At 34.9% G+C, this 23,580-nt stretch overlaps 1 protein-coding gene across 4 annotated transcripts in view; it reads left to right on the top strand.

The window, feature by feature from the left end:
* Positions 1 to 3,287: 3,287 nt before the first annotated feature.
* Positions 3,288 to 23,580, top strand: part of LOC123557395 (probable phosphoglycerate kinase) — a 320,014-nt gene continuing 299,721 nt past the window's right edge. For 2 of the 4 annotated variants that reach the window (XR_008371027.1, XM_053543750.1), the window contains exon 1: positions 4,588 to 4,691. Coding sequence is in view for 3 of the 4 variants with exons in the window: in XM_053543750.1 (XP_053399725.1) it covers positions 4,609 to 4,691 (83 nt within the window). In the remaining variant the exon portion in view is untranslated. Of the gene's footprint in view, positions 3,448 to 3,655; positions 3,682 to 4,587; positions 4,692 to 23,580 lie in introns of those variants that run through there. The other 2 variants (XM_045348838.2, XM_045348839.2) reach the window with 2 other exon arrangements.

Here is a 23,580-nt window from a genome sequence, read left to right as displayed (position 1 = left end):
ACCATATCGTCACCTGATAGTTTCAGCGTGCTAGGTGATCTATCAGACATACAGACCGTGGACATGCAACAGGAAGAAAACTACAAACAACGTACCCGGACGTCAACCAGTAAGTTCAAGCAACATCCCAAATTAAAGGTCATATCAGTAAATTGCCAATCCATTGTAAACAAATAAGCTGAATTTCATGCACTATTATTTAACCATAAACCAGACATAGTTATTGGCACAGAATCTTGGCTACATAAGGATATTAAGATATTAAAGACTGTGAAATTTTTCCTAAATATCTAGGTTTTACAACATTTCGTCAAGATAGAGGAAGCAAGGGAGGTTGAATATTTATTCTTGTGAAAGATACCATTCTAGCAACTGAGCAGAAACAATTAAAAACAGTCTGTGAAATTTTATGAGTCAAATTAACCTTAAAATCTTGTAAACCTGTATCCATTTCAGCTTATTATCGACCAAAGGAATCAGATGCATACAGCTCCATTGAATTTAGAAAATCTTTAGATCTGACTAGAAACTTGAAAGGAAACTTTTGGATTTTAGGTGACTTCAACTATCCGAAACTATCTTGGGATACGGAGTTCACACCAAGAATCAAACCTGGCTGTAGTTTTGTAAATCTATATGAAGATTTTATTGACTTGCTTTCAGATCTTATCATTACACAGATGGTAAGCAATGTACGAGAAGTTACAACATTCTGGATTTCTTTCTTACTTCTAACCTCACATTAATTCAAAATGTAAATGTTTTTTCCAGATATAGCAGACCATAATATAGTTTCATTTCTTGCAGACATTAAACCAAAGGAAATCCATCAAAGTCCAAGAAAAATTCCATTGTATAGAAAGGCAGACTAGGACAACTTTAAGCAGCATATGGACCAGGTGAAAATGACATAATGGATAATCATTCTACCAAGTCTGTTGAACAACCCTGGGCTATTTTCTCTAACGCCATATCTAAAGGCATTTCAGATTTTATTCCCGCTAAAAGAATTGGTACTAAAAGATCTTTACCTTGGATTACACAGCCCATTAAAAGACAATTGCGAAAAAGGGATAAATTTTATTTCAGACAAAAGAAAGATAGAAACAGAAAGTCTAGAGCAACCTTTGTTAACCTGTAAAACGAGACCAAGCGACAAATTAAATTATCTTATAATAATTATATAGAGTACACTTTAGGTATGAAAGAACTAGATGAAGAAAAAGACACCGGTTACAGCAAATTTAATACTAAAAAACTTTTCAGTCTCATCAAAAATGCCAAACAGGACGCCTCGGTAATCGCTTCATTGTTTGATAAATCTTCAGGTACCACCAAAACGGAAAACAACAGACAGTTCCAGTCCGTACTCCAATGTCACCTTTAACATTGTCTCAGTCTTGTCATTCAGCTTTTCGAAACATCAACCCTATTCTAGTTTCTACTTCTTCTTTCAGAAAAAAAAGTTACAATTATCCCATCCATTTCCATCACAACAAAAGGAGTTCTGAAGCTTCTCTCCAACCTGACACCTGACAAAGCAGCAGGCCCAGACTTCAAACCACTGGTCTAAAAAACACTTAATCATCAAATTGACCAATAATCTCTCTTATCTTTCAGAAATCTTCAGATACTGCTCATCTTCCGAAAATTTGGATATCAGCAAATGATTTTCCTCTATTCAAGAAGGGAGACAAGAAGATCCTGCAAACTATAGACCTATTTCTTTAACATGTATTCTTTGTAAAGTTTTAGAACATATCTTTGCCTCCAACCTAACAGCTCATTTTAACAAAAACAACAGCATGGTTTCAGAGAAAGACGATCTTGTGAGACACAGCTTCTACAACTAGTTGATCATCTGGCGAGAAATATGACAAACGGACAACAAACAGACATGATTTTATTAGATTTTGACAAAGTCAGTCATCTAAAATTTTTACATAAATTGCAGGAACATGGCATCAACAACGCAGTAATATTATGGATTAAGTCGTTTTTAATAGGTAGAACCCAAACAGATGTATTAGAAGGTGATTCTTCAACAGAGGTCCCAGTAACATCCGGGGTACCACAAGGATCCGTTCTTGACCCCCTACTTTTTCTTTTATATATAAATGACCTACCCGACCAAATAACATCACAAGTTTGTCTGTTTGCAGATGACACTGCTGTATATTTAGCAATTAAAAACATGCTTGACTGCCAAATTCACCAAGATGATTTAGACAAGTTGGTCAAATGGGAAGAAATTTATGCAATGGAATTTAATCCAAGTAAATGTGTTGTTTTGAATATAACTAAAAAGAGGCAACCCTTTTCTTTTAATTACATGTTACATGGACAGACATTAGAAGCAGTTGACAGCGCCATGTTTTTAGGAGTGAACATATCAACAGACCTATCATGGAATAAACATATAGAGCAAATTACTATCAATGCTAATAAAACTCTTGGCTTCCTTCGCAGAAACATCCAGACCATAAACCAAAACACCAGAGAAGTTGCCTACAAAACACTAGTTAGACCACAGGTAGAATATGCCTCTTCTGTATGGAGTCCTCATGCACAATCAAATATTAACAAAGTAGAAATAGTTCAGCACAGGGCAGTTCGTTGGGTAAAAAGAAGCTATTCTAAACTATTCTAATTATGACAGTGTCACCAGCATGCAACATGAACTTGGTTGGCAGACATTACAAGACCATCGTGACATGGCACGGCTGCCAATGTTCTATAATATTTTGTACAGTTTGGTGGCAGTGCCGGTTCCATCATATCTCGTGGTGCATTTGAGAATGACGCGCCACGTGCACCCCTTTCCTTCAGGCAAATTCACACCTCTGCCAGCTGTTATAAGTATTCCTTCTTTCCCTACACAGTCGTTCTGTAGCTTATACCCACTACTACCGTTCTAATATCTGACCTAGAGGGGGTTAGGCGTAGTCTTTACCTCTCTATCATTTCAAAGCGACCCTAAGTACCGGAGACAGTTGTTTTTACCAACTTTTAACCTACAAATACCTTCACCTTGTATTGACACTATCTCACTTTTATTCGTTCTCACTATTTTTACTTTGAAGTCTTCTTTAAATGCTTTTTTAAAAACTACTTTTATTCTTGCACTTGACGCGCACCTGCTAGTTTACCCTAAATGGGCTTAAGCAGTATGAACAGACAGACAGTCAGACGGACGGACGGACGGGACGGACAGATAAATAGAAATCGTATTTTCGCGAAAATAATCTTATTTTCGCAATTTAGTCCTACCGGTATGATACGGGCCAGTACGGACTCTTGGACGGTCTTGAATACTCTTCAAAAAGAGGCAAATTTATAAATATAACCGGCAACATTTCGGTAATTTTTAGTGTTAATTGCGAGGATGGCACTGAATAAATTAGCTGTGGACCAGCTTGAATTAAAAGATAAACGAGTACTCATCAGGTATTTATTTTTTTGCCGTTTTTAACAGAATATCATGCAATTTTCAGAGTTGACCTTCGTTCTGCGTCCTTCACCTTGTAACAAATTTTACAAAGACACTTGGGGAACAGCTCCCCTCCCAGTACGCCCATGTCAGCCTCCAGCCAATTTATTTTCGACTTCTAAAACAAACTGAGCACATGACATGTCTCGATAATGCAACAACTTTTGTTACTATTTCAAAATGTTTAAAAGGCAGGTGCAGTCAACTCGCCAATACAGAATCACTGCCAATAGCGGGTCACTTGAAAATAAATAGAGAATATTAGGTTACTGTCTTATAAATTTAAATTTATTAAGTGAGTCGGAGAAAATATAAAAGTGGAGGCTCTGCCGAGACTTATTTTTTCGTAGACGAACTTAATAAATCTAAATTTATAAGACAGTAACCTAATGTTCTATTTATCCTACCTTCTGATCTAAAATCATTCTTTAATTAAAATTCAAAATTTACCACCAACTAGATCCGAGTCTGTCTTGCACAGAAATTAATATGCCCCACCATTACACAAACAGGTCTTTAAAATAAAAATATAAAATACGAGCCGAAAAACAAAGGCTAACCTGGTTATTAATAAAACCCGACCCGGCCCAAACCACGGAAATAGCCGATTCTGATTGTAGGTGTGAAATAACGACGTACCATTAACTAGCCTGTCCAGTTCTGTTGAAAGTATCCTGCAAACTGCTATCTCGTGTCTGTCCGGTACACAAAATGACACATCGACTGCCGAACGTATTACTTCTTTGATCGAGTGTGATTCAAATATCTTGTTATTTTAGGTCTTTGCTTATGTCAAGTGCAATACTTCATCCAACATACGTATCATCAATATTAAATACTTTGCTTCTACTTTTGTAATAATGAAATAAAATACACATAAATTTGCCTTGATTAAGATGACGGTATCACCATTCGTAATTATATCAGCCTTCCGTCCGTAAGTTTCCGGTGGTTTCCGTACAATCAGAATCGGCTATTTCCGAGGTTTGGGCCGGGCCGGGTTTTATTAATAACCGGCTTACCTTGTTCTGCTTTGTGTCTGACTTATCTGTTCTGCTGAACATTAAAGATTAATTCTAATTTGCTGCCAAGTGAAGTTTTGTCCGAAGTTCAGTTGAATGTCGAATTGCCCATCCTCACCAAGCAAACGATTGACGAGACTTATATACACGCCATATCACCGCTTGACAACAGACCTGGGGTAATTAAAAATGTAATTGTAATTAATTGCAATTAAATTACATTTCCCAAGTAATTGAATGTAATTTGTAATTGTGTCATTTATCAATTACATGTAATTGTAATTTAATTAATTACAGAACAGTTCTAGGGTGTAATTGACAATTACATTTCAATTACTTTCCAATTACATGGCACATGCTAAGCCAGTTTGTTGAACAAATAGTATATATAATTTGTTCAACAAACTGGACTATTATTTTGTGTTTATTACCAGTGACACTTCACTTTAACCTGCTAATATGCATTTCATAGCTGTGAAAAATAACAATAGAATATTATGGTAGGTGTTAACCCCTTGGACATAGCTCCTTTGTTCTGATATTTGTTTCATTAGAACCAACTGGTAATCTTTGATGATGTTTGTCACTATGTTTTTGGAGAAAATGATCAAACTAGGATTTGAAATTGTTATTTGCATAATTATTATTTAGATTTTTATTGGAGCAAAAATTGAAATGCTTAGCATTTAGTTTAGTCATTTTTTATCTGTGATAAAATTTGTTGTATTAAATGATATAAACAACATAGCATTTCACAGTTCTAACAAGATAAAACAAGAGCACCGCCTTGCGGGTGCTGACTCTCATCTGATTTTTTTTGTATAATAGAAATATTGTCCTACCCATGATTTTCTAAGTCTAAAAAGGGCCATCACTCTTGCAAAAAGCAGGATAGAGTTATGTTTCTTGATGTACAGTGTCCACTTATGATGGTGAAAAACTGTTGCAAGTTTTAAAGCAATAGCTTTGATAGTTTATGAGAAAAGTTGACTTAAACATAATATTCAACCAAGAAAATGATTTTTCTAAGTCCAAGAGGGGCAATAATTATTGCAAAAAGCATGATGGAGTTATGTTGCTTGCTGTACAGGGTCAGCTTATGATGGTGAACAAGAGTTGCAAGTTTTAAAGCAATAGCTTTGATAGTTTAAGAGAAAAAGTTGACCTAAACATAAAACTTAACCAAGAAATCTGATATTTTCTAAGTCCAAAAGGGGCCATAAATCTTGCAAAAAGCAGGATGGAGTTATGTTTCTTGCTGTACAGGGTCAGCTTATGGTGAACAAGTGTTGCAAGTTTTAAAGGAATAGCTTTGATAGTTTCAGATAAAAGCTGACCTAAACATAAAACTTAACCAAGAAAACTGATTTTCTAAGTCCAAAAGGGGCAATAATTCTTGCAAAAAGCAAGATGGAGTTATGTTTCTTGATGTACAGGGTCTGCTTATGATGGTGAACAAGTATTCCAAGTTTCAAAGCAATAGCTTTGATAGTTTAGGAGAAAAGTTGACCTAAACATAAAACTTAACCAAGAAATCTGATATTTTCTAAGTACAAAAAGGGCCATAAATCTTGCAAAAAGCAAGATGGAGTTATGTTTCTTGCTATACAGGGTCAGCTTATGATGGTGAACAAGTATTCCAAGTTTCAAAGCAACAGCTTTGATAGTTTAGGAGAAAAGCTGACCTAAACGTAAAACTTAACCAGGCAACGCAGACGCCGACAACCGCTCAAGTGATGACAATAACTCATCATTTTTTTTCAAAAAATCAGATGAGCTAAAAATTAATTATTATTGTAGACATTATGAGTATTCTACAGTTTTAGTGACATAGTTATTCTAGGATGACTCATGAATGTTTTACAACTTATTTTCAATGTGGTCCTTTGGAGAACTTGTAGTGTCAAGGATAAAAACTTAAAATATATGTTTAAAATGTAAATGATTAAATACTGAACTAGACTAGTTAAATTTGAAACATATTGCAGAACCATGATCCTATAAACTTCAGAGAAATTCAGACCTCAGAGAAATACCTGACTTTACATGCATCTTCTCTAACCCAATTCTGCTAGACGATGTATTAACTATTAATTAGGGCTGACTTGTAGCTCCTTTTGCAATAATATTAAAGACAGAGTAATGTTCTCCCGCAAACACAGATTTTACTTTGAGCTTAAATTCAATTTTGAAATAACTGAAATCAGTTTACATGTGGATTATCATGTTTGTGTAGTACAAAGTAAAGAACTTTGCTGCAGTGTTCATGTAAGACGCACCACAGTTGGTATTGTAATTGAATGTAATTAATTACAATTTCCAATGTAATTGTAATTTAATTAATTACATTGCTTAATTTTATGTAATGGTAATTGTAATTTACCGTATTTTCCCGAATAGACGCCCCCGGGGGCGTTACATTTTCCAAAGAGGTAAAAAAATAAAAAATTAAAATTTTTACAAAACTTAAAAACATCGTTCAAACCAACTGTTAAGTGTTTCTGTGTTGTTTAATTCCCCCAAAACGTAATTATTTGGCATCCAATTTAATGCAGTTTGTCTTAAAATTATGCATTTAAATACGGTACCTCATGTATACCGTGACACGCTCGCGACATTACACATTACGTCATCATACCCAAACAGCTGTGTACTCCGATAATATTTTCCTTAGTACATGCGGGTACTGCAATACACAATGTCAGTGGTTTGACACGCTGCTTATGTGCCGGCTTTTAATTAAAAAGTTATTAGAACGCCGAAGAAAAGTTAACACTTTGCCGCAAATTTGTTTAAAGTCGACAGGAAGCTTGTGCGGGCGACTGAGTCTAAAATACAAATCCCCAAAAATGATTTACGTTTATATATTCAATTTGATAGATTGATACGTACTTAATTAGTATTTGTTATAAACGTATTTTGCATTTACGTGACAATTACTGTTTAAAAAAATGTGTTTTAATATTAATAATTTGGATACTTCAGTGTAAATTACTTATTATGTTGACTTAATACAATAATGAGATTGTGATTAATTTTAATTGCGTTATTGTGTAATTGTAATTTAATGCATTCCAATGTAATTGATTATTAATTACTTGTTAATATGACCCGGTGAATACGTAGATTAATTTATTGACATTTCCAAGTTGATTTTTTGAATGCAATTCCATTTCAGAGTTATGGCCCCACCAGCTGACTGCGCACAATAGCAGCTTCATTTATGATTTAATTTTAACCAACTTGCACAAACTTGTTCACCATAAGATCTTGATTCCTTTCTTGAACTGGCCAGATTCCATTATGGGTTCCAGAGTTATGCCCCTGAAGGGCCAGAATTAGCTATTTTGACCTTGTCTGCACAATAGCAGCTTCATTTGATGATTACTGAAAATTTATCACATCAACACTTGCACCAAAATATTGTGTCACCTAAGTCTCGGTTCCTTTCTGACTGGCAGATCCCATAATGGTTCAGTATTTGGCCTCCCTGAAGCTCTAAATTGAGCTATTTGACTGTGCACATAGCGTTCATTTATGACTTGATTTTAAGTCCAAACTTGCACAAAGTTGTTCACATAGACTCTTGTTCCTTTTATATAGACTCTAATGACATTGATTAGTGTTATGGTTATCGTGGCCGTCTTTCTGTTGTCTACATTTGTTGTTATATTCCCTTCTTGTACTATGAACCTTAATTTCAAAAAAACTTAAATTTCACCTAGGAAACAAAGAGCTCACTTCTCGTCTTAGGGTCAATCAATGACTTGGTGTAATTCCTACTTCTCATGCAGCTGTTTTATAGGACACATATTTTTTTAATTACTTCCTTTTTACTTCTTTTAGAACATTATTCAAACCGAGACATTTGGTACTCATGATGTCCATTTTGACAGTATTTGACTATCGTATTGTTCTTTTTCTGATTCTTGATTGACTATTATGATTTTTTGACCTTCTGTCCTTAAGTGCAATGATGACAGGTGAGCGATATAGGGCCATTATGGCCCGTTCAACTGATCTTCATGAAATTTTGTCAGAATGATAACCTTGATGAAGTGTAGGACAAGCTCAAAAAATTGGTCATCTGGGGTCAAAAAGTAGGTCACTATGTCAAATCAAAGAAAAACCTTGTGTATGCGATAGAGGCTGTATTTTTCAACTGATCTTCATGAATTTTGGTCAGAATGATTACCTTGATCAAATTTAGGCCAAGATGAAAATTGGTCATCTGTGGTCAAAAACTTGGTCACTAGGTCAAATCAGAGAAAAACATTGTGTATGTGATAGTGGCTGTATTTTTCAACTGATCTTCATGAATTTTTGTCAGAATGATTGCCTTGATTAATTCGAGGCCAAGTTCGAATATGGGTCATCTTGGGTCAAAAAGTAGGTCGCTAGTTCAAATCAAAGAAAAAGCTTGTGTATACAATAGGGGCTGCATTTTACATTGGATCTTCATGAAATTTGATCAGAATATTTGTCTGGATGAAATCTAGGTTGAATATGGGTCATCTAGGGTCAAAAACTAGGTCACCCGATCAAATTCAAGAAAAACCTTGTATACGCAATAGGGGCTTCATTATTCCTTCTCTTGAGAAGGAATATTACAGTTTAATAAGTCACGCTTGACTGAGCTACTGATACTGAAAGCTGTTGTCATTACAAGCCGACCAATAAATCTCTGTGACCTTAGAAATAACCTCTGATGTTAAACTATTCTTTCTCAATTGGGGGGAATCCATGGGTTACATACTAAACCTGAGGATGATTAATTGATTTCCTCCTGAACTTAACATATGTACATAGACATATATCAGCAAATTTAAATGTAAACAACCAAATATTATCGTTACCTTCAAATGCATGGTTAATATATGAAAACAAACCCCATTGCGACCCTCTAATTATGTATATTGTTCTATTTTATTGACCTGTCAAAACATGTTTCTGGCTTTCATGTTTATCTTATATAGGTGTGAATAAAATATAATGAAAGCCAGGAACAAAATTTGACAGGTCAAATAAATTGTGCAATAACAAATTCCAGGTCAATGTCTTACTGCCGTATTTACTATACTGAAAGAGGTAACAGATTTAATTTGTTGTTGGATTTAACAATTTATGTTAAAAAACTAGCGTAAATACTTACCTGATATTTTTTGGCAGTATAAAACAGACATTGCAACCAAAATTTTACAAGATGGTCATTTTATAAATTTATGTAGATCTGCCCTGGAAGGAACTTTTGGTATGCTTTAACTTGTTTTACACTTGATATTCATAAAATTTAGTCAGAATGATTGCCTTGATGAAATCTAGTTCAAGTTAAAATATGGGTCATCTGTGATCAAAAGCTAGGTCACTAGGTCAAATCAAAGAAAAACCTTGTGTATGCGATAGAGACTGTATTTCTCAATTGATCTTCATGAAATTTGGTCAGAATGATAGCCTTGATGAAATTAAGGTAGTTGTGCACGTTTGGATCAAATTTTTTCTATGATGTAGAATTTGATTTACAATGTAACTCTGATTTTTCAAAACTTCAGAATATACCTAGAAAATTCAGCATATAAAAAGGATAGGTTATGTGCTTGATTTTTTGCTAGACTGATCTGAAAAATTTGTACCCCGGACAAATTTTCATAATGGCAGTCTATGGGAAAATCATACCTTTCAAAACATTTTCGCGAATGGAAATTTTTCTACAATGTAGATTTTGATGAAACTTCTCACAGTTGTAAATAAACATGTGGCGTATAATGTGGTGAAAAAAATGTATAGGTCCGTGTGCTTATTTTTGAGATATTTGACCATGATTAAAGTGAACAGAATATTTCAAGCTAATTTTAAGACATTATTTTGAATTATTTAACGTGTCATATGTTTTAATATCATATTTTGACTTTAAAAACATAATGACAGTGCCATTTTAATAAATTTACTCACAAGTTGCCATTAATTCATAAACTGATTTTCATTTCCGTATGCCGCATCCAGGCTTTATTCTATGTTTTCCGGATAAATGACGTTATTCCATCACTTCCGGTTTATCGTGCAGAACTACCTTAAAGGTGGATAATCGGATTTTGGCCATGTAATGGATTTGTTCGAAACTTTAGCATCTGATCATTTACACTCATTTATGTTCACTTAACACTTAATACAAATTAGATTTTCATTGGAGGTATTTTTAAAATTTCATTTTCCTATCCTGGTTGCCCAACCAAGAGAGAGTTATTTTATCATAAGTATAAATTTGATAAACATACTTTGCCTAAGGAAATGTATAACTATTAGACATATTGTAATATATTTGTAAAATATTTGCATTAAAGATTATGTATTTAGATGGAATTCATTAGAAACGCAAGTTTGAAAAATTATTATTACCTCCCTTTGCCTATCTGTTGCGCAACCAATATAGATTGGAAATAAATGAATTCAGAAGCTACACACAGCTTTAAAACTTGCATTTTGGTTCAGATTGTTCAATAGTTGATATGTCTATCAAATGCAAATGTAAAACTAGACATTGTATCGAAATAAAAAGAAATACCCAGCTTTTTATATACTTTCATATTAAAGGGGAGTAATTACAAAATTTAATAAAAATAATAAAATATACATTTCAAATAAGAATCTAACTCTATGTAATCGGTCTTTTTGTTCCTTATATAATTCTCTACCAGAATATACAAAAAGTAAAAAATGTCATTAAATGTTGTTTAAATATGATTGACCACCTTTAAGGTCAAGTTTGAATATGGGTCATCTGGGGTCAAAAACTAGGTCTCTAGGACAAATCAAAGAAAAACGTTTTGTATGCGATAGAGGCTATAATTTTCAATTGAGATTCATGAAATTTGGTCAAAAGGATTGCCTTGATCAAATCTAGGTAAAGTTCGACTGTAGGTCATTTTGCCTCAGAAATTAGGTCACTAGGTCCAAACAAGTAAAAACCTTGTGCAAGCAACAGGGGCTGCATTTTACACCTGATTTTCATCAAATTCGATCAGAATGTCTATGTCAGGTTTGAATATTGGTCATCTGGGGTCAAACACTAGGTCACCTGGTCAAATCAAAGAAAAACCTTTAGTACACAATAGGGGCTGCATTTTACACTGGATATTCCTAAAATTTAGTCAGAATGGCTGCCTTGATGAAATCTTGGTCAAGTTTGAATATTGGTTATCTGTGCTCAAAAAGTAGGCTGCAAGGTCAAATCAAAGAAAAACCTTTAGTACACAATAGGGGCTGCATTTTACACTGGATATTCCTAAAATTTAGTCAGAATGGCTGCCTTGATGAAATCTTGGTCAAGTTTGAATATTGGTTATCTGTGCTCAAAAAGTAGGCTGCAAGGTCAAATCAAAGAAAAACCTTGTGGACTGCATTTTATAATGGATCTTCATGAAATTTGATCACAGTGTTTGTCTTGAAGACTTCTAGGTCAGGTTTGAATCTGGGTTATGTTGGATGAGAAACTAGGTCATCCAGTCAAATCAAAGGAAAAGCTTGATAACACTTTAGAGGCCATGTTTATGACCTATCTTCATGAAATTTGGTCAAAATGTTTATATTGGTTTTTAAAGTCTTGGATGTTTGTTTGTTTGTTTTGGGTTTAACGCCATTTTTTCAACAGTATTTCAGTCATGTAACGGCGGCCAGTTAACCTAACCAGTGTTCCTTGATTCTGTAGTCTGTACCAGTACAAACCTGTTCTCCGCAAGTAACTGCCAACTTCCCCACATGAATTGTCAGAGGTGGAGAATGAATGATTTCAGACACAATGTCGGGTATCAAATCCTTATGGAGAACATACGCCCCGCCCGGGGATCAAACTCACGACCCCGTGATATGTAAACCAATGCTCTCCAGGGGTCATGCTGTCGATCGCCACTCAAGCCATTTGTGACAAAAAATTAAATGTGGCTTCGAAATTTTCTAATTGGCGAAAATGGCCCAAAGCTATATCTGTCTGCATATTGCCAGTTTTACGAACCAAAAGGTGTGAAAAATCGATAATCTGTGTAGACACTACATCCGTTATTGAAAGAGAGGGAGCCAATTTGCAATTATTTTATTTGATCAGGCAGTTAATTGGCGTTAATTAGATTATTGAATAACAAACTGGATAACTATAATCATTTTGTGCACTTGATATGATTTTATGAGCAGTCGGCCGTTAGGCAAATTTTATTGATTGCCGAGGGTTAGTTTGGGCAAAAACAAGATAAAATGCTTTAGACAAGCAGAAATTGTAAGTATTGAATAGCTATGATGATAGAAAAGCAATAAAACATAGGTATTTTATCAAATATTTAATTCCAACTTAAGTTTTCCGAAATTGTCACCCGTTTTCGTGACCGTGATTTTCGGATATTTCTGTCATTTCTGACGAGATTTTTTAGTGCAATCTTAATAAAAAGCCAATAAAAAGTCTACATTTAAGAAAAATATGACAACTGTTGCAAAAGGAGCTCTTATTTTGAAGTATTTTTCGAGAATAAAACATGAGAAGGCATCCAACCCCACCCACTTATAGGCAATGTGCAAAATAAGACACTGTTTTTTTTTTTAAACATTTTTCTTTTCTTTTTTGACATCTTTATTTTAAATGTGATTTTCAGAATTTTTTAGCTCACCTGTCACATAGTGACAAGGTGAGCTTTTGTGATCACGCAGCGTGCGTGCGTCTGTGCGTACGTGCGTCCGTCCGTAAACTTTTGCTTGTGACCACTCTAGAGGTCACATTTTTTGTGGGATCTTTATGAAAGTTGGTCAGAATGTTCATCTTGATGATATCTAGGTCAAGTTCGAAACTGGGTCACGTGCCGTCAAAAACTAGGTCAGTAGGTCTAAAAATAGAAAAACCTTGTGATTTCTCTAGTGGCCATATATTTCACAAGATCTTCATGAAAATTGGTCAGAATGTTCACCTTTATGATATCTAGGTCAAGTTCGAAACTGGGTCACGTGCCTTCAAAACTATGTCAGTAGGTCTAAAAATAGAAAAACCTTGTGACCTCTCTAGAGGCCATATTTTTCATGGGATCTGTATGAAATTTGGTCTGAATGTTCATCTTGATGATATCTAGGTCAAGTTCGAAACTGGGTCACGTGCCTTCAAAAACTAGGTCAGTAGGTCTAAAAATAGAAGAACATTGTGACCTCTCTAGAGGCCATATATTTCATGAGATCTTCATGAAAATTGGTCAGAATGTTCACCTTGATAATATCTAGATCAAGTTCGAAAATGGGTCACGTGCCGTCAAAATCTAGGTCAGTAGGTCAAATAATAAAAAACCTTGTGACCTCTCTAGAGGCCATATTTTTCATGGGATCTGTATGAAAGTTGGTCTGAATGTTCATCTTGAGGATGTCTAGGTCAAGTTCGAAAGTGGGTCACATGCCATCAAAAACTAGGTCAGTAGGTCAAATAATAGAAAAACCTTGTGACCTCTCTAAAGGCCATATTTTTCATGGGATCTGTATGAAAGTTGGTCTGAATGTTCACCTTGATGATATCTAGGTCAAGTTCGAAACAGGGTCATGTGTGGTCAAAAACTAGGTCAGTAGGTCTACAAATAGAAAAACCTTGTGACCTCTAGAGGCCATACTTGTGAATGGATCTCCATAAAAATTGGTCAGAATGTTCATATTGATGATATCTAGGTCAAGTTCGAAAGTGGGTCACGTGCCATCTAAAAGTAGGTCAGTAGGTCAAATAATGAAAAAACGTTGTGACCTCTCTAGAGGCCATATTTTTCATGGGATCTGTATGAAAGTTGGTCTGAATGTTTATCTTGATGATATATAAGTTTGAAACTGGGTCAACTGCGATCAAAAACTAGGTCAGTAGGTCTTGAAATAGAAAAACCTTGTGACCTCTCTAGAGGCCATACCCTTGAATGGATCTTCATGAAAATTGGTCAGAATGTTCACCTTGATGATATCTAGATCAAGTTTGAAACTAGGTCACGTGCCTTAAAAAACTAGGTCAGTAGGTCAAATAATAAAAAAACCTTGTGACCTCTCTAGAGGCCATACTTTTCATGGGATCTGTATGAAAATTGGTCAGAATGTTCATCTTGATGATATCTAGGTCAAATTTGAAACTGGGTCAACTGCGATCAAAAACTAGGTCAGTAGGTCTAAAATTATTAAAATCTTTTGACCTCTCTAGAGGCCATATTTTACAATGGATCTTCATGAAAATTGATCTGAATGTTCACCTTGATGATATCTAGGTCAGTTTTGAAACTGGGTCATGTATAGTCAAAAACTAGGCCAGTAGGTATAAAAATAGAAAAACCTTGTGACCTCTCTAGAGGCCATATTTTTCATGAGGTCTTCATGAAAATTAGTGAGAATGTTCACCTTGATGATATCTAGGTAAAGTTCAAAACAGGGTCACGTACCTTCGTAAACTAGTCAATAGGTCAAATAATAGAAAAACCTTGTGACCTCTCTAGAGACCATATTTTTCAATGGATCTGCATGAAAATTGGTCAGAATTTTTATCTTGATAATATCTAGATCAGTTTCAAAACTGGGTCACATGAGCTCAAAAACTAGGTCACTATGTCAAATAATAGAAAAAACGACGTCATACTCAAAACTGGGTCATGTGGGAAGAGGTGAGCGATTCAGGACCATCATGGTCCTCTTGTTTATTAAATGGCAGATGTTTATAAAAATGATAATTTTAGAAATTAACACAAATTGATTTTCTAAATAGCTTTTTAAAGGGTTACTAAGAAATATGTTATAACTACATTAATTTCTTAAGTAGTATGAATACTTTTGTACATATAATGTAGTCCTACAAGAACGTCAGTGCTATGCGCTTCGCCGTTGTTGGCCTCATAATTTTATCTTCGGAAAAAGCAGTGGCTCAGAGAAAAAAATTCCCAGTGTGACCCCTGCTCTCTCAACTGAGCTAAGCGGGTGGGCTAAAGTCTTGGATGATTTTCAATGTGGGGCCAAAAAGTAGGTCACTAGGTCAAATCAAAGGTAAAGTTTGCTCAATTCTTCCTGAAACTTTGTCAGAATGTATGTTTTTATGGAATCTTGGACAAGCACGAATCTGGATCATGTGGGGTCAAAACTAGGTCACTAGGTCAAAGCAAAAGAAGAAAAGAAATATTTGAAATAAGTTGCATGGAAGCATATTACTTTTACTAAAAACCAGTCATTCATGTGCATCCTGTATTCATTATTTATCCCCCTGCCAAAGGCGAAGGGGATATTAGAAATGCTCTCCGTGCGTGCGTGCGTGCGTGCATCCGTCCGCAACGATCTTTGTCCGGAGCATAACTCCAAAAGTACTGGAGGGATTTTCTTCAAACTTCATACACTGATAGAACAAATTGGGAGGAAGTGCAGTGTGCAAGAACAATAACTCTACCTTGCCGATTTTTTGAGTTATTCCCCTTTAACTTATTTTCTTAAAAATTTTGTCCGGAGCATAACTCCAAAAGTACTGGAGGGATTTTGTTCAAACTTCATACACTGATAGAACACATTGGGAGGAAGTGCAGTGTGCAAGAACAATAACTCTTCCTTGCCTCTTTTTTGAGTTATTCCCCTTTATCATGTTTTCTTAAAAAAATTTGTCCGGAGCATAACTCCAAAAGTACCGGAGGGATTTTCTTCAAACTTCATACACTGATAGAACACATTGGGAGGAAGTGCAATGTGCAAGAACAATAACTCTACCTTGCCTCTTTTTTGAGTTATTCCCCTTTATCATATTTTCTTAAAAAAATTTGTCCGGAGCATTTCTTCTTCATGCATAGAGGGATTTTGATATAACTTGGCACAGATGTTCACCACCACGAGACAGAGTGTCATGCACAAGATCCAGGTCCCTAGGTCTAAGGTCAAGGTCACACTTAGAGGCCAAAGGTCAGATACAAGAATGACTTTGTCCGAAGCATTTCTTCTTGTTGCATGGAGGGATTTTGATGTAATTTGGCACAATTATACACCATCATGAGACGAAGTGTCATGCACAGTTCCCTTCTTTGGAATTACTTCCCTTTGTTGTTACTTTAAATAGCTTTTATTGTAACTTTTTCATTACTAGTCATAGGGAAAAATCAAGACTACTTTTCTGTAGTACAACATGCATGCTACATCCAATTTTGAGGTGTATTTTGACCAAACTCTACCTGGTAAAGATTTTTGTGTGGACAATACTTTTTTTTTATATATAAAAAAAAACTTCCCTTAGTTATTACTATAAATAACTTATATTGTAACATTTTTATAATTGACTGTAAGGAAAAAACAAGACCACTTTTCTGTGTACAACATGGATGTTACTTTCCAATTTTAGGTGTATTTTAAGATATCTCTACCTGGTAAGGAGTTTTCTTGTGGACTTAGAAAAACAAAAGACTTACAATGATTACTAAACAACCACAAAATTAAAATTTCATTTGCAAATACAGCTGCTAGAGTAAAGAAATTTGCTGTGATGGGCATATATTGTGACATTCTGGCACTCTTGTTCCTTCTTTTTACAGTAGCCATATAGAAAAATATCATTGCTATACTGTTCATGAAAATTAATAAAATTTAGCAGTAAACCACCCCACCACTGACTTATTCTTTCTTCCACATCTTTAAAACCCCTGATGCGGACCACAACTAAATGGTTCTTCAAAACTTTCCCCAAAATTAATACTTTCAGACACTAACTTGCCAGGAACTTTAGCCTTCAGTTATAATATGCCCGGCGGGGGGATTGGCCATGTCTTACATGGCTCTTGTTCCTGTTGTAATCTTGCCATTTAGACTATACTACCAGTACATCAATCACTAGCCGACTCGGGCCCCTCAGGCCTTTGATTTGTTATTGGCCGTAGGGCCATCCTTAAAAAATTGTTTGTTTGCAGTAACGCGACCCAGAATTTTTAGTGTGAGTAGGTAGGTAGGGATTTTTTTTTTTTTTTCGTTTTTTTTTTTTGTATGCTAATTGTACAACACCTGCATTTTCTTTTTAACCCTCTGGTTTATACACCTTTTGGGTACTAACACTTCTCTGTAGAATGCTAACTTGATTGTAACATATCTGCAAGGGTGGTAGTTTTCACATAGTATGAATACTAATATTAATATCACCTTTTTAATAACAATAAAAATAACAGATAGCCTGACACCAGTCAGAAACAGAGTTTATTATCTCCATATGAAACTTAAAAATTTAAGATTATCAATATATTAAACAAAAATAATTGGCCAGACCTTTTGAATGTCCTTGCACTGGCTGGGGTAATAAAAAAACATTACATTCCTTAGGATTCCTACTCCAATGGACAGCATTGAAGTACATAGCAAAATCTTTGATATTTTACCCTGTAGACCTGAGTCTGATTACTAGCACCGCACTCCTTCAAAGCCTATGTATCATGTAATTTTTAGACAATACTTAATTGTTTTACATTGTTTACTCAGGGCTTAAGCTATGCTAATATTTTAGGGAGAAGCCATTTCTTCCTCGGCTAAGATTATGGAGAGGTGGAGTGATTTTAGGGAAACGTGGAAAGAGTTTTAATAGCGCCATGACATGCAAGTTGAAAATGGAACTAAATATACTTTTTTTTATTATTATTATTTCCTGTCTTTGTTTAAGTCTATTGATTTAAAGTAAATAACAAATTCACTGAAAATATCAGTGATTCTGTTTTGTTATCCTTCAATGTAAACCTAATTTCTTATCCTTGTGAATCTAATGTGATTGAACTGCAAATTTAAGTTTTTTTTTCACTCTTGCAATGATTGCCTTAACCAAGAAAAGCCTAATCTGAATGTGAATACAATTAAAAAAAGCTAGGTTAATTCCATATCAGCAAAAAATAAATCAAGCTCCCAGTGCTAATGCACTCAAAGTCAAAACACAAAAACCCATAAAAGCATTACACAGTCACTTCTTGAATTAAATACATGTCAGTAGCAGTGACATCACTATGACATCACACAGAATACACGTCTTCTTTGATCTGCTAGTGTCTTCTTTGATCTGCTACTGTCGGCACACATTAAAAGAAACAGTTGTCAAACAGGTTAAACCCAGTTTCTGATGGCAGGTGTCAAAAATTTGCATGAATTTCAGTTACATTATTTAAGTCACAGAAAGTTTCAGTAATAATAACTATGTTTCTAAAGTCAGGGTTTTCAAAAATAGGAAAAAAGTGGACAAATGGAAATTTAATTTCACTTAAATAGGAAAATCTAGAAATGTAAACATTATGGATTTCTTTCGCTGGTTTTAGTCATTGCATTGAAAGGATGTTTAACTTTTATAAATAAATTTTCAGGTAAGAAAATTTTGTTTGTCTAATACTTTTGACGTTTATTGTGCTCTTTCCAAGTGACTTGTGCAGTGTCACTGCAGTTTTATCCTCGGGGCAGATTAAAAAGATTATGCAATGACAAAAGATCGAAACTAAAATTGTTATTTGTTTGCAAATATGATAGAATGATATCCAAGAATTTATCTATCCCAGATGTTTTACGTACGAGAAAAATCATTATTTTACAAATCTAAAACTCGGTTAAATACGTCTGCAGTATTGCACAGATAACACTATGTACCACGATTTGTCCATGTGGAATTTTCTAAACAACTTTTTTCATGAATTTTTTGTAGTATATCAGGAAATCGGCAGGGCGTTCGGTAGACCCGAGGTCCTGGGTTTTCACTCGCACTTATCGAGAAAAACTCGTACTTAACCCGCACAAAAAATGTCCCGTGCGTCGGCTTGACCCGAGGAAATTTTCTTTTATGCGCTAGAGTTCGAAAGTACTGCCCCTTGTCAATCAAAATCCCGGTGAATTCCAGTATTGTTCGCCGCCATAAGCGGAAGTATGGCAGTAGGCGGAGCTTGGTATATTAATCAGCTTCTGGCAGATGTCAATCATGCCACGCGCCGACTGACACGTGGGCTTCTCGCGGTTTGTATTTGGTACAATAATGTCCGTCATTGCCAAAGGTATTTATTGATCAATGTGTAAAAGTTAATTGATAAACAATGCATAGAAGAGGAGCCTATTATCGTATTTGTTTCACTTGTTAATTAGCGGTATACAGAAAGCGTAACATTCACATATTTTGTTTCTTATCGGTCATATCGATCATTCATGTAGTTGAACCTCAACGAACACTGTCTAGAAAAACTTAGCGATACAAATAGTTACCCAAAAGAAATAACGAAACAGGAAAGAATAAAAATACGTCACCGATTAAAAAAAAAAATTTCCGAGTTTTGGGTTAAAAAATTGTTTGAGTCGCGGCGATTTTCGTGAGTCGGTCGCGTTACTGCAAACAAACAATTTTTTAAGGATGGCCTAGGCAGAACCGAGACAACTTTTCTGTGGTGCAACATGGATCAATGATGGATGCAGGCTGTCTAGCGTCCCTAAAATTCCTACTTTTTCCTATTTTTTTTTCAATTTGGCTAAAATTCCTATTTTTTTTTTAAAAATCAAAGGAAATTCCTAAAAAGGCCCTATTTTTTCACAAAGATTCCTAATTTTTTAACTTTTTTGCAATGATCAAAACGAGAAAATGTTTTAAATGTTGTTTAAAAGTTCTTCTAATTCAGAAAAAAAACAGTTTAGCACAGTTCAAAGCAGTTTACCAGTGGATCCATGTGTTCAGCTTGTTATTGGTTGTGACTAGATGACAGAGATAGGATTTCTGAAGGTAATTTGTGATACTTGAAAGATCTATTTCCCAATGAAGATTATCTGAGGGATATTTAGTGCTCCTCACTGGAAGTGTAGCATACACATAGTGCAGAAGTAATACCTAGTTAATAGGTGTATATAGGTGTAGACATAATAACAAATCAGGTCAAATTCTGATTATTTACTTGGCCTGTTCTTCATAATTATGTAATATGTGATCACAGTTCAGATTTATTCTATATACATGTATGTATTTTTTGCAAGCTATACAAGTTTCTAGTCAAATATGTAACTGATGTTCATCAACATTTTTATTAGACTATTAGATGCAGTGATTTTTTTTGGACAAAATAAAGGTGCCTGTGCCCGCTGAATTGGGAAAATAAGCGCGATAATTCCCCAAATTGGGAAAAATAGAAATATGTTTAATTTCCATACTAAGTGATATAAATCTGTACATTTCCTAACTGAATTTTGTTTAAAGAGTTTATATTTTTTCAAAACCACGTTTGGATTTAAAATCGTGAAATTTTTGGTTGATAAAATAAATTAAGACACCAATACAACTTGTAATAATTGTATTTATCAATTTTCACTTCATTCCCTTGAAATTTGATAACGTCCGAAATTTTGACTATCCGAAATTCGGTACAATCGCGGCGATTTTGATGACCAATTTTTCAAAAACTAGGAGAGATATTGTCATTTTTCATTACCATAAATGATTAACTGACATAATGAAACATATTTAAACCGACTGTAGTCCATATTTCTCTTGAAAATCGGCAATGTTTTGTTTGTCATGTGTTTTCGCGACGGTAACCTTGATGCGATTCTTATCTTAAAAAGGACGTCATTTCTGCCAATTTCATGTTAGATATCGTGGATCTCACGCCCGAATATATACTGTTACATTTTGGAAATAAAATATGATAATTTGAGGGGGGAAAACATTTCTTTTTTAGGGGAAAAATAGACAATTTTTTGGGAAAAAATGGCCTATTTTGGCGAGGGGAAAGTGCCGATATTCGGCAGTAAAAATACGCAAAAAAAAATCACTGAGATGTATGTTTTTTCCCACTGCAATTTTTTGAGTTGTCAATGCTTCAAATTAACAAATTGTTTATTGTGGAATGTGATAGCTGAAAAGGGTGAAGAGGAGACAATTCTTGAGATTTTTCTCACAATCATGCACTGATGTCAACAAATGTATGGCTTGGAAACAGTTTTTGTGAATTTGCTAATTTAATGACCTGTGCTGGTTTAATTTGTATTTTCTAAGTATCTCAAGTACCTGATGTCCATGCTGAATGTTGTAAAACTATGTATTTGTTGGTAATAAGTGTGTTTTAATTTCTGTACAAATTAATCATAGTTATGAGTTTGTTAAACACTTGTCTTAGTTCACTCTCATTTTGTGTACTCTGATATGCACTGTTGCTGGCAATACACTGTACTCCACTACACTGACAGCATTTCTTACTTTTTGGCATTGTTTCATTGTTTAAAAAATTAAAGAATAAAAAAATATGGTGTGGATTGTGATGGCTATAAGGGGAGAAGAGGAGGCCATAATTAAACTCTTTACAGTCAGACATAGTAAATGTATAGCTAGTGACACTGTGCTCTTTTTAATGTGTACTTTTAGTCAAAGTAGTTAATTCTCATTTCTGTTTATTTCCAGGATACAGCCAACAATAGCTGAAAACAGTGGAAAGCTGGTAGACGTCTTTTCTGTAAATAAAGCACTATTTGTGAGTTACTTTTATGTCAATCACATAAAGGTAAGCACATTACATGGTCTTTAAAGTCAATATTTTAATTTGAAAATTCCTAAATTTAGCCCTTAAATTTCCTTAAAATTGTACCAAATTCCTAATTTTAGCCCTATTTTTTTGTACAAATTGCCCTAATTTTTTGTCAGGGTATGCTAGACTTTTAGCTCACCTGAGCTTTGAAGATTTTCCGATGTACAATTAAGTTACCGCTGGGAAAAATTGCCATGGCAACCAAAAGGAAAAACTTTAAAAATCTTCTTCTCAAAAACCAGAAGCCCTAGAGCTTAGATATTTGGTGTGAAGCATTCCCTAAAGGACCTCTACCGAGTTTGTTCAAATCATGACCCCGGGGTCAAGCTTAAATGCAAATCTTCATAGCAACCATTTAACCAGGTGAGCGATATAGGGCCATCATGGCCCTCTTGTTAGGTGTATTTTGATATATCTGTACCTGGTAAGGATTTTTTTGGACTTTTATTTTTAGCTCACCTGTCACAAAGTGACAAGGTGAGCTTTTGTGATCGCGCGGCGTCCGTCGTTCGTGCGTCCATCCGTCCGTCCGTAAACTTTTGCTTGTGACCACTCTAGAGGTCACATTTTTTGTGGGATCTTTATGAAAGTTGGTCAGAATGTTCATCTTGATGATATCTAGGTCAAGTTCGAAACTGGGTCACATGCCATCAAAAACTAGGTCAGTAGGTCTAAAAATAGAAAAACCTTGTGACCTCTCTAGAGGCCATATATTTCACAAGATCTTCATGAAAATTGGTCAGAATGTTCATCTTGATGATATCTAGGTCAAGTTTGAAACTGGGTCACGTGCCATATTTTTCAATGGATCTTCATGAAAATTGATCTGAATCTTCACCTTGATGATATCTAGGTCAGTTTCGAAACTGGGTCACGTGCGGTCAAAAACTAGGCCAGAAGGTATAAAAATAGAAAAACCTTGTGACCTCTCTAGAGGCCATATTTTTCATGAGATCTTCATGAAAATTAGTGAGAATGTTCACCTTGATGATATCTAGGTAAATTTCAAAACAGGGTCAAGTACCTTCGAAAACTAGGTCAATAGGTCAAATAATAGAAAAACCTTGTGACCTCTCTAGAGACCATATTTTTCAATGGATCTTCATGAAAATTGGTCAGATTTTTTATCTTGATAATATCTAGGTCAAGTTCAAAACTGGGTCACATGAGCTCAAAAACTAGGTCACTATGTCAAATAATAGAAAAAACGACGTCATACTCAAAACTGGGTCATGTGGGAAGAGGTGAGCGATTCAGGACCATCATGGTCCTCTTGTTTTAGAATTTCTTCCCTTTGTTGTTCCTGTCCTTTGGGCATCAACAGTCAAGTTCTTTAAAATTTGCTCCCATCCTCTGATGTAACCCTTCGGGTGTATATTGCCCCGCTTGCCGGAGCTCTTGTTTAGTGGGCGCAACTTGACCCAGATGGTTGACCTTTGTATTATCATACATAATGCGGCACAACCTATTATTGAAAAGGATTGTACGTAAATTGCTTCATATCTTTGCATTTATAAATTTAAAATTGACGTAGATATATATCGTGATATAGATTTAC

This window comes from Mercenaria mercenaria, chromosome 5 (genome assembly GCF_021730395.1).
Source record: "Mercenaria mercenaria strain notata chromosome 5, MADL_Memer_1, whole genome shotgun sequence".
NCBI lineage: Eukaryota > Metazoa > Mollusca > Bivalvia > Venerida > Veneridae > Mercenaria > Mercenaria mercenaria.
This window is presented reverse-complemented; position numbering and strand designations above follow the sequence as displayed.